The 14,737-nt window shown below is 51.9% G+C and overlaps 1 protein-coding gene across 1 annotated transcript in view; it reads left to right on the top strand.

Moving 5' to 3' along the window:
- Positions 1–14,121, top strand: part of DYNC1LI2 (dynein cytoplasmic 1 light intermediate chain 2) — a 43,136-nt gene extending 29,015 nt beyond the window's left edge. The window contains exons 8-13 of the mRNA XM_077450653.1: positions 1,225–1,336; positions 1,466–1,525; positions 2,399–2,440; positions 8,715–8,826; positions 9,783–9,902; positions 10,917–14,121. Coding sequence (XP_077306779.1) covers positions 1,225–1,336; positions 1,466–1,525; positions 2,399–2,440; positions 8,715–8,826; positions 9,783–9,902; positions 10,917–11,020 — 550 coding nt within the window. The 3' untranslated portion in view covers positions 11,021–14,121. The remainder of the gene's footprint in view (positions 1–1,224; positions 1,337–1,465; positions 1,526–2,398; positions 2,441–8,714; positions 8,827–9,782; positions 9,903–10,916) is intronic.
- The last annotated feature ends 616 nt before the right edge of the window (positions 14,122–14,737 follow it).

Raw genomic sequence — 14,737 nt, 5'->3', positions numbered from 1 at the left:
TGGCAAATGACCCGGCTCCGCCCCACGTGTGTCGCCATTGTCAAAAAGCAGCTGTAACATGTTTCAAAGGTGAACTTATCCTTTACTCACATTTCAGTACATCAGTACTACGTTCACTATTACTGCCGTGTATGCTCTCCATGAGAGCGAATTCAAAATGGTCAGATCAATTAATAGCTGGAAAAAGAAATCTGAAACCTTTTTGGTTTTAGGATCAGCAGTTTTTGTTGTATATCTTTTCAAAATGTGAATCCACATTTCTGTGCCCTTCACATTGTGGTCTGAGCTTCTAACCTGCAATGTGTATAGCGATGACCTCGGAGCAGGCGGGCCATGAAGCCCTATGTTCAGATATGCACTTTTCTGTGTCTCTGCGATCCCTATCTGGGTCTGGGGACTGCCTGGCAGCATGGATGGGGGTGTGAGCGGGATTATGAGTCCCTGACACCTCTGATCACTATTTGTTTACTGTGCCAAGAGATCCATCTTCTTACACTTTATGGGGTAGATTTCCTAAAACTGGAGCACACAGAATCTGGTGCCGCTGTGCTTGGTAGCCAATCGGCTACTAACTTCAGCTTCTTCAATGAAGCTTTGATAATGAGCCCCCCGTTCACACCAGTGCGACTTGTCATGTGATTTGGCAGGTCCATATCACGGGACAAGTCGCACCGTATTGCTGGCAATGAAACTGTTCCAATCGGTGCAACGCCGACTTTGCAGTGCCGCACCGATTTGAAATAAGTTCCTGCACTATTTTTGGCGATTTCAGGTGCGACTTCCATAGAGATTTGTGCATGAAGTCGCATAGATGTCAGCCAAGTGGTGCCTGAAGTCGCACTGACATGCGGCTGTGAAATCGTGCAATTTTCAAGTGAAGGCGCACGATTTCAAAGTCAGATTTGCTGTGAACAGGCTGGTTATCTATACAGAGCTGCACGCCATATTCTGTTTGCTCCAGTTGTAGTAATTCTCCCCCTCCCAGACTCTGTAGCGCAGCGGGTCCCAGGTTCTGATTGTGTAGCACAGCCGGATCCCAGGTTCTGTAGCAGTGCCGTCATCAGGTTCAGTAGCGCAGCCAGGTCCTAGGTTCTGTAACAGAGCCGGGTCCCGGGTTTGGTTTGTGTAACACAGCAGGGTTTGAGTTGTGTAGCACAGCACAGCAGGGTTTGGGTTGTGCGTTTGGTTTTTATTGGCTTTCTTTTCTTGTGATGTTTTCTGTAGTCCTGCTGGCTGGGACAATGAGAAGAAAATAGGAATTTTGCATGAAAATTTTTCCAGCATCAAACCTGAAGATGCCTTTGAAGACTTTATTGTAAAGCCGCCTATTAGAAAGGTAAGTGATTGGTCTGAGTGAAGGATGTGGTGGAAATGCTGCAGTTCGAGGTCTGTGGGGGTTTATATATTTCCATCTTCACAGTCAGGAAAAATCCACCTGACCTGTCGTCTTCTCTTCTCTGATTAGCTGGTCCATGATAAGGAGGTGGCAGCAGAAGATGAGCAGGTCTTTCTGATGAAGCAACAGGTACGTCCGTTCACTCTGCACAGGTGATGTCACATGTCGTCCTATTTATTTATGGTGAATGAGTTCAAAATGGAGCAAGGTGATGAGCGGGCAAGCATTGGGGGCGGACGGGCAGCCAGGGCGGGCAGGCATTGGGGGGCGGACGGGCAGCCAGGGCGGGCAGGCATTGGGGGGCGGACGGGCAGCCAGGGCAGGCATTGGGGGGCGGACGGGCGGGCAGGCATTGGGGAGCGGGCAGGCATTGGGGGGCGGACGGGCAGCCAGGGCAGGCAGGCATTGGGGGGTGGAAGGGCAGCCAGGGCGGGCAGGCATTGGGGGGCGGACGGGCAGCCAGGGCAGGCAGGCATTGGGGGGCGGAAGGGCAGCCAGGGCGGGCAGGCATTGGGGGGCGGACGGGCAGCCAGGGCGGGCAGGCATTGTGGGGCGGAGCGGGCAGCCAGGCATTGGGGGGGCGGACAGGCAGCCAGGGCGGGCAGGCATTGGGAGCGGACGGGCAGGCATTGGGGACGGGCGGGCAGGCATTGGGGGCGGACAGGTATTTGATTTAATATTACGCATATAATGTAGTTTGGGAAATTTCTACATTAGGTTTCGTTTAACCTTGCAGAGTATTAGCATTCATATTTATAGTACACTAATAAGGTTTTAGCGCCAAAGCTCAACTTACTTTTCAGATTTCCAGCCTATTCCCATTTAGAGGGATAGGTTTCAAGCACAGGCAGCTTTAACCCCTCATAGTTCACTTTATTGTAGTTTTTTTGGTTATTTCAAACTTGTCTAGTGAACAGGTAAATTTGTCCATAGCGCAATCTTATTTTTTCTTATTGTCATTTGATTTAAAACTTCTAATTGTTTTCATTCTTTTATTGGCAGTCTTACCTGGCGAAGCAGCCGGCCACTCCAACCAGAGCCTCGGTGAGTATTCCAGGATATACCGGACTAGTTGCCTTAGAGAGTACCTGTAAGTAGTCAGGTCTGTCTTCAGATCAGTTCCTGATAGTCTAGGTCAGTGGTTGTCAACTCGCAAGGTAAAGGGGGCCCTCAGATACATCCCCTAATGGCTCCAAAGGGGCCCATATAATATTGCATGTAATGCTCCAGGAAACGAACAGACTGAAGACTTACTGGGGGGGATGGCCAGAGATTGGGTGTGTTTGGAGACTGAAGTCCCGCTATAGGAGACCGTCGGGTACTAGGCCATGAAACTGCCAGACTTTACTACTACCAAGAGACCCTTTTCAAATCTCAAATGTTCCCTCTATTGACTGCTGGGGCCCAAGGGCCACACTACAAACACTAAAGGGCCATAGGTTGGGCACCAGGGGTCTAGGGGGACCCTAGATTACAGAGTCAGGCTGTCTGTCTGTGTACCTGTGACCCCGATCCTGCACACTCTCTCAGTCCGCTGCCTGTACCTTTTGATCCAGATCATGCACACTCTCAGTCCGCTGCCTGTACCTGTGATCCGGATCCTGCAGACTCAGTCCACTGTCTGTACCTGTGATCCGGATCCTGCACACTCTCAGTCCGCTGTCTGTACCTGTGATCCGGATCCTGCACACTCTCTGTCCGCTGTCTGTACCTGTGATCCGGATCCTGCACACTCTCAGTCCGCTGTCTGTACCTGTGATCCGGATCCTGCACACTCTCTGTCCGCTGTCTGTACCTGTGATCCGGATCCTGCACACTCTCAGTCCGCTGTCTGTACTGAGCTGTATAGGAAGGTGTTGAACTTTTTTGTCTTCACTGTTTTTTCTGGCAGATATTTGTCTGGAGGTTTTCTTTAATGGACATTTCTTCTTATAATGTTACACAATAGTGAGATTTTTTGGATGATTGTGTTCAGTTTCTGTAGACCAGCCTGCTTGTTATGTGAACATCTCTTGCCCTGGGCTAGTGATCCCATGCTGTACAATGGTGTGCCCTCCCCCCCCTGCCCTCTGCAGACAGGGAAGTAGCTCAGATCCCCGGTGGTGTGATGTGTTGGTGGCCGTCTGCCAGTGCAGCCCCAATACATGAATGTCTGGGAGCCGAGCCGTGTGATTGGTCACAAGCCACGGGGTGAGACACCCTTCCTCACAATCCCGCTCTTCATCTAATGGAAGCTCCGGACTACAAACCATTGCTGAGCTCTCACTGAACACATCTCATTGTTCATTCCGTGTTCACTACATCTCTACCGAGGATATCCCGAGCTGCACTACATCTCTACCGAGGATGCCCCGAGCTGCACTACATCTCTACCGAGGATATCCCGAGCTGCACTACATCTCTACCGAGGATGCCCCGAGCTGCACTACATCTCTACCGAGGATGCCCCGAGCTGCACTACATCTCTACCGAGGATGCCCCGAGCTGCACTACATCTCTACCGAGGATGCCCCGAGCTGCACTACATCTCTACCGAGGATGCCCCGAGCTGCACTACATCTCTACCGAGGATGCCCCGAGCTGCACTACATCTCTACCGAGGATGCCCCGAGCTGCACTACATCTCTACCGAGGATGCCCCGAGCTGCACTACATCTCTACCGAGGATGCCCCGAGCTGCACTACATCTCTACCGAGGATGCCCCGAGCTGCACTACATCTCTACCGAGGATGCCCCGAGCTGCACTACATCTCTACCGAGGATGCCCCGAGCTGCACTACATCTCTGCCGAGGATGCCCCGAGCTGCACTACATCTCTGCCGAGGATGCCCCGAGCTGCACTACATCTCTGCCGAGGATGCCCCGAGCTGCACTACATCTCTGCCGAGGATGCCCCGAGCTGCACTACATCTCTGCCGAGGATGCCCCGAGCTGCACTACATCTCTGCCGAGGATGCCCCGAGCTGCACTACATCTCTGCCGAGGATGCCCCGAGCTGCACTACATCTCTACCGAGGATGTCCCGAGCTGCACTACATCTCTCCCGAGGATGCTGCGAGCTGCACTACATCTCTCCCGAGGATGCCGCGAGCTGCACTACATCTCTCCCGAGGATGCCGCGAGCTGCACTACATCTCTCCCGAGGATGCCGCGAGCTGCACTACATCTCTCCCGAGGATACCGCGAGCTGCACTACATCTCTCCCGAGGATGCCGCGAGCTGCACTACATCTCTCCCGAGGATGCCGCGAGCTGCACTACGTCTCTCCCGAGGATGCCGCGAGCTGCACTACGTCTCTCCCGAGGATGCCGCGAGCTGCACTACGTCTCTCCCGAGGATGCCGCGAGCTGCACTACGTCTCTCCCGAGGATGCCCCGAGCTGCACTGCGTCTCTACCGAGGATGCCCCGAGCTGCACTGCTTCTCTCCCGAGGATGCCCCGAGCTGCACTATGGATGGAGTCAGGGAAATTTCCACAGCCATTCTCTTTTCTACACATAAGGAATCGCATACAGTGAAGGGGAAAAGTATTTGATCGGCTGCTGATTTTGTAGTTTTTCCCCACTGACAAAGAAACAATCGGTCTGTAGTTTTATTGGTCGGTTTATTATAACAGTGAGAGAATAACAACAAAAATATCCAGAAAAACACATTTCAAAAAAGTTCTAAATTGATTTGCATTTTAATGAATGAAATATTTGATCCCCGATCAATTGGGAAGATTTCTGGCTCCCAGGTGTCTTCTATACAGGCACCGAGCTGAGATTAGAGAACTCTTCTCTCATAAAGGGAGTGCTCCTAACCTCAGCTTGTTTCCTGTATAGAAGACACCTGTCCACAGAAGCAACCAATCAGATTCCAATCTCTCCACCATGGAGACCAAAGATCTGCCCAAGGATGTCGGGGAGAAGATTGGAGACCTACACAAGGCTGGAATGGGCTACAAGACCATCGCCAAGCAGCTTGGTGAGAGGAGACAACAGATGGTGGGATTATTATTCACAAAATAACGATGGATCTCCTCGGTCTGGGGCTCCATGGAAGATCTCACCTGGTGGAGGATCAATGATCAGGAGAACGGTGAGGAATCCGCCCAGAACTACACCGGAGAATCTTCTCCATGATCTCAGCTGGGACCATAGTCACCAAGAGAACAATCGGTAACACACTACACCGCGAGGGACTGAAATCCTGCAGCCCCCGCAAGATCCCCCCCGCTCAGGAAATCACATGTACAGGTCCCCCCGCTCAGGAAATCACATGTACAGGTCCCCCCGCTCAGGAAATCACATGTACAGGTCCGTCTGAAGATCACTAATGAACATCGAATGATTCCGAGGAGAACCGGGGGAAGTGTTGTGGTCAGAGGAGACCGAAATCCAGATCTTTGGTATCAACTCAACTCGGCGTGTTTGGAGGAGGAGGAATGCTGCCTATGACCCCATGAACACCATCCCCCACTGTGATACATGGAGGAACTATGACCCCAAGAACACCATCCCCCACTGTGATACATGGAGGAACTATGACCCCAAGAACACCATCCCCCACCGACATACATGGAAGACCTATAACCCACGAAAACACCATCCCCCACCGTCATACATGGAAGACCTATGACCCCAAGAACACCATCCCCCGTCGTCATACATGGAAGACCTATGACCCCAAGAACACCATCCCCCGTCGTCATACATGGAAGACCTATGACCCCAAGAACACCATCCCCCGTCGTCATACATAGAGGACCTATGACCCCAAGAACACCATCTCCCACTGTCATACATAGAGGTCCTATGACCCCAAGAACACCATTCCCTACCATCATAATCATACATGGAGGACCTATGACCTCGAGAACACCACCCCTCACTGTCATACACGGAGGACCTATGACCCCGAGAACACCATCCCCCACTATCATACATGGAAGACCTATGACCCCGAGAACATCATCCCCCACCGTCATACATGGAGGACCTATGACCCCAAGAACACCATCCCCCACCGTCATACATGGAGGTCCTATGACCCCAAGAACACCATCCCCCACCGTCATACATGGAGGTCCTATGACCCCAAGAACATCATCCCCCACCGTCATACATGGAGGACCTATGACCCCAAGAACACCATCCCCCACCGTCATACATGGAGGTGGAGACATTATGCTTTGTGGGGGTTTTCTGCTAAAAGGACAGGACAACTTCACTGCATCAAAGTGAGGATGGACGGGGCCATGGACCATCAAATCTTGGGTGAGAACCTCCTTCCCTCAGCCAGGGCATTGAAGATGGGTCATGGATGGGTCTTCCAGCATGACAATGACCCCAAAACACATGGCCAAGGCAACAAAGGCGCTCAAGAAGAACAACATTGAGGTCCCGGAGTGGCCTAGCTAGTCTTCAGACCTTAATCCCATAGAAAATATGTGGAGGGAGCTGAGAGCTCAAGTCAGCAAACATCAGCCTAGAAACATTAATGACTTGGAGAGGATCTGCAAAGAGGACAAAATCCCTCCTGAGATGTGCGAACCTGGAGGCCAACTCCAAGAAACGTCTGACCTCTGTGATCGCCAACAAGGGTTTCTCCACCAAATACTAAGTTATGTTCTGTGAGGGGTTCACATACTTATTTCACTCATTAAAATGCAAATCAATTTATAACTCTTTTGAAATGCGTTTTTCTGGATATTTTTGTTGTTATTCTTTCTCTGTTATAATAAACCGACCAATAAAATTACAGACCTATCGTTTCTTTTTCACAAAATCCGCAGCCGATCAAATTCTTTTCCCCTCACTATATGGATCAGTCATGGAAGTCCTGAATCCTGAATGATAAAGGGGGTGTGGTCTGTTCATACAGAACACGTATGTTATGAGGCCTGTTGGGCTATAAAGTGGAAGGCAAGTAAAAAGATAAGTTTAAATCCACTCCCTCCCCCATTCTAGTTCTGTCTTTCCTGTAAAAGGAGAGATGTTTATAGTTGCCTATTCTGAGGTCACTCCGGTCCAGTGACGTCACATGAACTCTCCAGCACTGGCTTTAGTGCAGTGGAGAAATCGCCAACAACTGACCGTGACGTCACGCATAGGCTTCCTATGGGGCTTCCGTTGTCAGCTGTCTCTCTGCTGCACTGAAAGCCGGTGTTCTATCAGCCGCTACCCATCAGAAAGCCGCTACCCGGCCTACTACGCATGCATGATGCGCAACCGAAGTGACGTTCCATCGCAGCCATCTTGGTACACCCGCACTCCTCCGCAGTAAGCCTTGAGTTAGAAGTCAGCAAGCGGACATCTATATACACCCACCGGAGTCTTGCTTTTCACAGTTTATTTGTACAAGTTAACACAGCTTATATCGTGATATACAGGATTTAGAAGTCCGTAAAACTGTTTTGATGCTGAATTATAAAATCAGCGGTGTTCTGTCAGATCAGCAAACCTGTGAGATCAGAAGGCTCCCCGCTGCTTTTAAAATTCAACATCAAAACTGTCAGACGGACTTCTAAATGCTGTATGTCACTATATAAGGTCAGCATACTGCTAAAAATAAATGAGAAATGCCAGACTCCGGTGGGTGTAGAAAGATGTCCGCTTGCCGCCTTCTAACTCTAGGCTTACAGCAGATGAGTGCGGGTGTACCAAGATGGCCACGACTCAACCCTCACTTAGTTTGCATATTCTGATGGGTAGCGGCTTTCTGACAGGTCACTGGCGCTGGTATACGATCATGTGACCAGAGTGACTTCAGAATAGGTAAGTATTAGACGTCTTTTCTTTTATAGGGGAGATAGAAAAGTCTTAGAATGGGAGTAGAGTTAAAGGGGTTGTAAAGGTTCGTTTTTTATTTTCTAAATAGGTTCCTCTAAGCTAGTGCATTGTTGGTTCACTTACCTTTTCCTTCGATTTCCCTTTATAAATGTTTTTTTTTCTTAGGGGTTGACCAGCCATCCACTGTAAAGTGCATGTAAAGCCAAAACCTTCTTTGTTTTGGGTATGGGGTGAGGGGAGAGAACATTTTTATTGCTGTCTGTATGGGAAATTCTTCCAATGGGGACGCTCCTTCCAGTGACAACCGTCACTGCCTGTCTACAGAGCAGAATGTACGAGGAAATCTCCCAAATTGGCAAAATACCCTTCACACCTTGTTCCAAAATTGTAAAAAAAAACGTTTTGGCTTTGATGCACTTAAAAGTATTCCCTACCTGTGATTGGAGGAAATTTTCTTATTGCCCCCCCGTTGTGCTCTCTGATATTTGACACATCAGAAGAGAACATTAAATAATCTCCAGGTTTATTTTTTTTTTGTTTTTCAGGAATCACCGGCCAGAGCTCCCACAGGTTCCCCCCGGACTCCGGGCCGCACTGGTTCCACCGCCGTGCCCAGCTCTTCACCCATGGCAGCCGTCAAGAAACCCGACCCCAATAGTAAGAGTAACTGGGTTTAAAGTGATTGTAAAGTCCCTCCTCTGTGTAATGGGTTTGCACAGAGCAGCCATGATCCTCCTCCTTCTTGGGTCCCTCTTCGCTCCTCCTGGCCCCTCCCTCCTGTTCAGCACCTGAGCCAAGCTGCAGCCCCGCGTGTCTATTCAGGCTCGAAGCTGTGGCCTGGCCCCGCCCCACCCCCTTTCTCTCCTCATTGGTTGACTGACTTTAATAGCAGTAGGATCCAATGTGCTGCGCTGCTGTCTCAGCCAATGAGGAGGGAGAGTCGAGGACAACTGAGACAGTCCTACAACATCGCTGGATAGAGAGGGGGCTTAGGGAAATATGAGGGGGGCTGCTGCACATAGAAGGCTTTTTATCTTAGAGTTGTAAAGGCAGAAGGTGCATTCTATGCATTAAGATAAACCTTCTGTGTGTAGCAGCCCCCTCCCCCCCCCCCCCCCCCCCAATACTTACATGAGCCCCCTCTCCAGCGATGTCCAAAAGTGTCTGAGCTGTCCAGGACCTTTCTCCTGATTGGCCGAGAGACGGAAACAGCGTAATTGGCCCCCGTGGCTGTCAATTAAAGTCAGTCAGCCACTCAGGGGATAGAGGGGACGGGCCGGGTCAGGGTTCCATGTCTGAATGGACACATGAAGCTGTGACTCGGCTCCAGTGCCCCCCACAGAAAACTGCTGGCTGTGGGGCACTCAATAGGAGGGAGGGACCCGAGAAGAGGAGGATCGGGGCTGCTCTGTGCAAAACCAACTGCATAGAGGAGGTAAGTATAACATGTTTGTTATTTTAAAAAAAATAGACTTTGCAATCAGTTTAATGCATAGAATGCACCTTCTGCCTTTACAATCACTTTAAGTTCCATTTTAAGGGGGGGACCTATAGATTTCAAATATTCTTATTCTGTATGTTTAATATAATAATAATAATGTTTCCTTTTGCAGACGCAGCGGCCAGTGAAGGTGTCTTGGCCAGTTTCTTCAATAGCCTGCTGAGTAAAAAGACCGGATCACCGGGGAGCCCAGGGGGGGCGAGCCCTGCACAGAATTCAGCAAAGAAGCCAGGTATGGGTATGGAGGGGAGCAGGTAGGTCTTATGCACGCTGCGGCAAACATTCTTACCTCCTCTGTGTAATGGTTTTGCACAGAGCAGCCTGGCCTCTCCTCTTCTCGGGTCCCTCTGCTCCTATCCCCTCCTCTTCTCGGGTCCCTCTGCTCCTATCCCCTCCTCTTCTCGGGTCCCTCTGCTGTGCTCCTGGCCCCTCCTCTTCTCGGGTCCCTCTGCTCCTGGCCCCTCCTCTTCTCTGGTCCCACCTCTGTTCTCTTGGCCCCTCCTCTTCTCTGGTCCCACCTCTGTTCTCTTGGCCCCTCCTCTTCTCTGGTCCCACCTCTGTTCTCCTGGCCCCTCCTCTTCTCGGGTCCCACCTCTGTTCTCCTGGCCCCTCCTCTTCTCGGGTCCCACCTCTGTTCTCCTGGCCCCTCCTCTTCTCGGGTCCCACCTCTGTTCTCCTGGCCCCTCCTCTTCTCGGGTCCCACCTCTGTTCTCCTGGCCCCTCCTCTTCTCGGGTCCCACCTCTGTTCTCCTGGCCCCTCCTCTTCTCGGGTCCCACCTCTGTTCTCCTGGCCCCTCCTCTTCTCGGGTCCCTCTGCTGTGCTCTGGCCCCTCCTCTTCTCGGGTCCCACCTCTGTTCTCCTGGCCCCTCCTCTTCTCGGGTCCCACCTCTGTTCTCCTGGCCCCTCCCTTCTGTTGAGTGCCCCCCACAGCAAACAGCTTGCTATGGGGGCACCTGAGCCACACCTCTGTGTGTACAGACCCAGAGCCATGGCTTGGCCCCCGCCCCTTTCTCTCTTCATTGGCTGACTGACTTTGGCAGCAGTGGGAGCCAATGAGGAGGGAGAGTCCCGGACAGCTAAGTCTCTTGTGTAACATAGCTGGACAGTGGGGGCTCGGGTAAGTATTGGGGGTGGGGCTGCACACAGAAGCCTCCTTATCTTCATGCATAGAATGCACCTTCTGCCTTTAGAACTCCTTTTCAGGGCACAGATCTTGTCCTCTGACTGTGTGCCTCTCTTCTACAGGACAGAAGCCGGTACTGACCAACGTCCAGGAGGAACTGGACAGAATGACCCGCCAGCCTGATGCCGTATTAACAAATTCTGCCCCCACGGAGAACGAAGCCTGACCCGCCTATCAAGCAAACCATTACACCTGTGTAAATGACCAAATAATAACCATGTATAACGGACTTATGGCTGCTCTGACACAGCGGATCCTGTAGGTTTCGTCGTGGAAAGGGGCGGGCCTCCTAGCTTGTCTCAAGTGTTACATGCCCCTTATGGGAAGCTTGCCTTGATTTTATTCCACCTGATTAACCCCTCAAGTACAGGAAGTGGTCCCTGCCCCCCACGAATGCTTATAATGGGTTGTTGTGAATGGAGAGTCGGGAGTTACTGGCGGCGCGTCTCACGTGTTCCCGCGGTCTGTGACGTGCGCCGACTCTGCTTAAAGAGGGAGATTTGTACGTTTGAACCTGAGCTGAATGAAGCATGTGCTCCAGTTATTGGAAAGTAAAGGCCCGGCTGTAGGCTAGGGGCAGGAAGCCGAATCGCCTTCCCCTTTGTGCATCTGCTCTGGGACGCTTCTGCCCCAGGGTGTATGTCTGGCTTTCCGGGAATCCTTCACTTTGCCCCTAGCCAACCTCGGCAAGGGAATTCTGGATAGGACACTTTGTCGCCAGTCGGGAGAATTATACATGGGGGGAGGGGGGTGGCGGCCATATCGTAGGGTGGAAAAAAAATTAGCATGTTTTTCAGTTCCAAGTGCCTAGAGCGGTTCAGGATGTGCCACTAGGAGGCGCTTGGAGGATTTCTGCACTGTATGAACAGTCACTTTTATAGACTTTTATTATTTGCAATGACCTAGCAGCAGTCACTGTTACCTGTTGATCCATAACGTTTCCCAGCATGCATTCCTGCATCATAAACACCAAACCCTTACCTGTGGAAGCTCTGCGGAGCTGGTCAGAGGGGTTTGCTGCCTCTGTTCTCTCATAGATTATTATTGAAGGTAATTCTGGGACTACATGCTGCAATGCTTAACCCATTAAACCCCAGAGGCACAACAAGCTCCCGCTTTTCAGGTGGATCAGCAAAAGTACAATGGGAACATTGCAGACCTGCAGTCTGTAGAACAGACCACTTTAGCACCTTGTCCAGCCTTACGCCAACTAGAAAAGAAACTACTCCTATGTACATAGCAATGTTCATACTTCTACCACCAGAACGCCGCCTGCTGGGGAATTCGTGTGACCTTTATGTCCTGAACACCACTTCGTTTTCTTCTTTGTTTTATAAATGTGTTTTTATCACTTGCCAACAGTCCGAGCACTGGGGGCTGCTCCTTCTGTCTCCTGATCCCAGGGTCGGAGCTCCTCTTGGGGCAGTTCCTTCTGTCTCCTGAGGGGTCGGAGCTCCTCTTGGGGCAGTTCCTTCTGTCTCCTCAGGGGCAGAGCTACTCTTGGGGCTGCTCCTTCTGTCTCCTCAGGGTTGGAGCTCCTCTTGGGGCAGTTCCTTCCGTCTCCTGAGGGGTCGGAGCTTCTCTTGGGGCAGTTCCTTCCGTCTCCTGAGGGGTCGGAGCTTCTCTTGGGGCTGCTCCTTCTGTCTCCTCAGGGGCGGGAGCTTCTCTTGGGGCTGCTCCTTCTGTCTCAGGGGCAGAGCTTCTCTTGGGGCTGCTCCTTCTGTCTCCTCAGGGGCGGGAGCTCCTCTTGGGGCTGCTCGTTCTGTCTCCTCAGGGGCGGGAGCTCCTCTTGGGGCTGCTCCTTCTGTCTCCTCAGGGGCGGGAGCTCCTCTTGGGGCTGCTCGTTCTGTCTCCTCAGGGGCGGGAGCTCCTCTTGGGGCTGCTCCTTCTGTCTCCTCAGGGGCGGGAGCTCCTCTTGGGGCTGCTCCTTCTGTCTCCTCAGGGGCGGAATTTCTCTTGGGGCTTTTCCTTCTGTCTCCTTAGGGGTGGATCTCCTCTTGTCTTGGTTCTTTTGTGGGCGGAGCTTGTGAGGTTTCACTTTGGACTGTTGGCAAGTAGATTTTTTTTGTTTATTCTTATCAAGGCACTTTCCCAGTTTTAGCTGCAAAGTCTGTACAGTGAGTTGTGGAGTACACTGCCGGAAGGAAACCTCCGATCCCACCGCTGGGTTTCTTTTTTAATTTATTTATTTTTTTAATCCTTTAAATTGGATGAAGTTGTTTTGTGTGCAGTGCAGTCCGGCCTCTCCTGTATATTGAGTAGATATGTCTCTGTTTTACCACTAGAATCCACAACCTGTTTTATCGTCCGATTTTTCTGTGTAACCAAAACACTATCAAACGCGTTACAAATGTGTACTTACCTTCGGAGCGGGGCGCGCGTTCCTCTCTCCAGTTTCCACATTATTGGAATCTTTCTGCTTAGTGTCCTAACATAACAGTTATTAGTAAGGATTTGTCAGTATGAAGCATGCGGACCCCGATCACGTCACTGTCCATGATCCGCACACGCTGGAGGCGGTTCTTCTCATCCTAACCCACTGATTGGCTTATTCCCTCATTGGGGACACCTGTCCCTCCTACACTATTGTTTATAGCAACCAATCAGGTTTGTACCTTCAGCTTCCCTGTGCCCTATGGGAGAAGAGAATAAGAAACTGGTTGCCATTGGCTACAAATTTGATACTTTTTGTAAAGACCTTTTAAAAATCGTGTCAATTTGTGCTCCCCCCCCCCCAGTCATGTGACTGGCTCTGAGGGGTTGGATAGGTGAGTTGGGTGATGAGGAAGCTGCCTTGGCTAAGTGCAGGAAGATGGACACAACGAGGTGATATTTCAGCCGGATCTCGTCTCAGAAATCGCAGTGCTCAGTAATTGTGTCCTCAGAAGTCGCACACAACTTCACTACCATTGTATTTATAATCTCTGAGTGATTGGAAGGATTTCCTTAAAGGGACCTTCGTCTGAACTGGCTCCTCCCCCTTTCTATTAATTGGAGCTTACTTTTTATATTTTTTTCTAAATTGCGTGTAGAGACCCCCTTTTTTATTTTTTTTTTTCAATCGTTTTTAATTGAGGTTATAAACCATACAGATATAAAACCATACAATACAGTATAGAAAAGTACCAGTACATGATATCATCAGTAACCTACACCATTGGTCACTAAGGAACCGGCATAATGTCATTTTGGGCTGTGACTATATTTCCTAATAACAAGAGGAACTGCATGATCAGTGGGGGGGGGGGGCGCCCTCGTCTAGGACGGTGGGGGGGGGGGGGCGCCCTCGTCTAGGACGGTGGGGGGGGGGCGCCCTCGTCTAGGACGGTGGGGGGGGGGCGCCCTCGTCTAGGACGGTGGGGGGGGCGCCCTCGTCTAGAACGGTGGGGGGGGGGCGCCCTCGTCTAGGACGGTGGGGGGGGGGCGCCCTCGTCTAGGACGGTGGGGGGGGTGCCCTCGTCTAGGACGGTGGGGGGGGGCGCCCTCGTCTAGGACGGTGGGGGGGCGGGGGCCCTCGTCTAGGACGGTGGGGGGGCGGGGGCCCTCGTCTAGGACGGTGGGGGGGGGGGCGCCCTCGTCTAGGACGGTGGGGGGGCGGGGGCCCTCGTCTAGGACAGTGGGGGGGCGGGGGCCCTCGTCTAGGACGGTGGGGGGGGCGGGCGCCCTCGTCTAGGACGGTGGGGGGGGCGGGGGCCCTCGTCTAGGACGGTGGGGGGGGCGGGCGCCCTCGTCTAGGACGGTGGGGGGGGCGGGCGCCCTCGTCTAGGACGGTGGGGGGGGCGGGCGCCCTCGTCTGGGACTGGTGGGGGGGGCGCCCTCGTCTAGGACTGGTGGGGGGGGGCCCTCGTCTAGGATGGTGGGGGGGTTGGATCATCCCAGCCAT

Source organism: Lithobates pipiens, unplaced genomic scaffold (genome assembly GCF_037356315.1).
Source record: "Lithobates pipiens isolate NorthernLeopardFrog02 unplaced genomic scaffold, aLitPip1_a1.2 Scaffold_10, whole genome shotgun sequence".
NCBI lineage: Eukaryota > Metazoa > Chordata > Amphibia > Anura > Ranidae > Lithobates > Lithobates pipiens.
The sequence above is the reverse complement of the archived record's forward strand: the minus strand, read 5'-3'. Positions and strand labels throughout refer to the sequence as shown.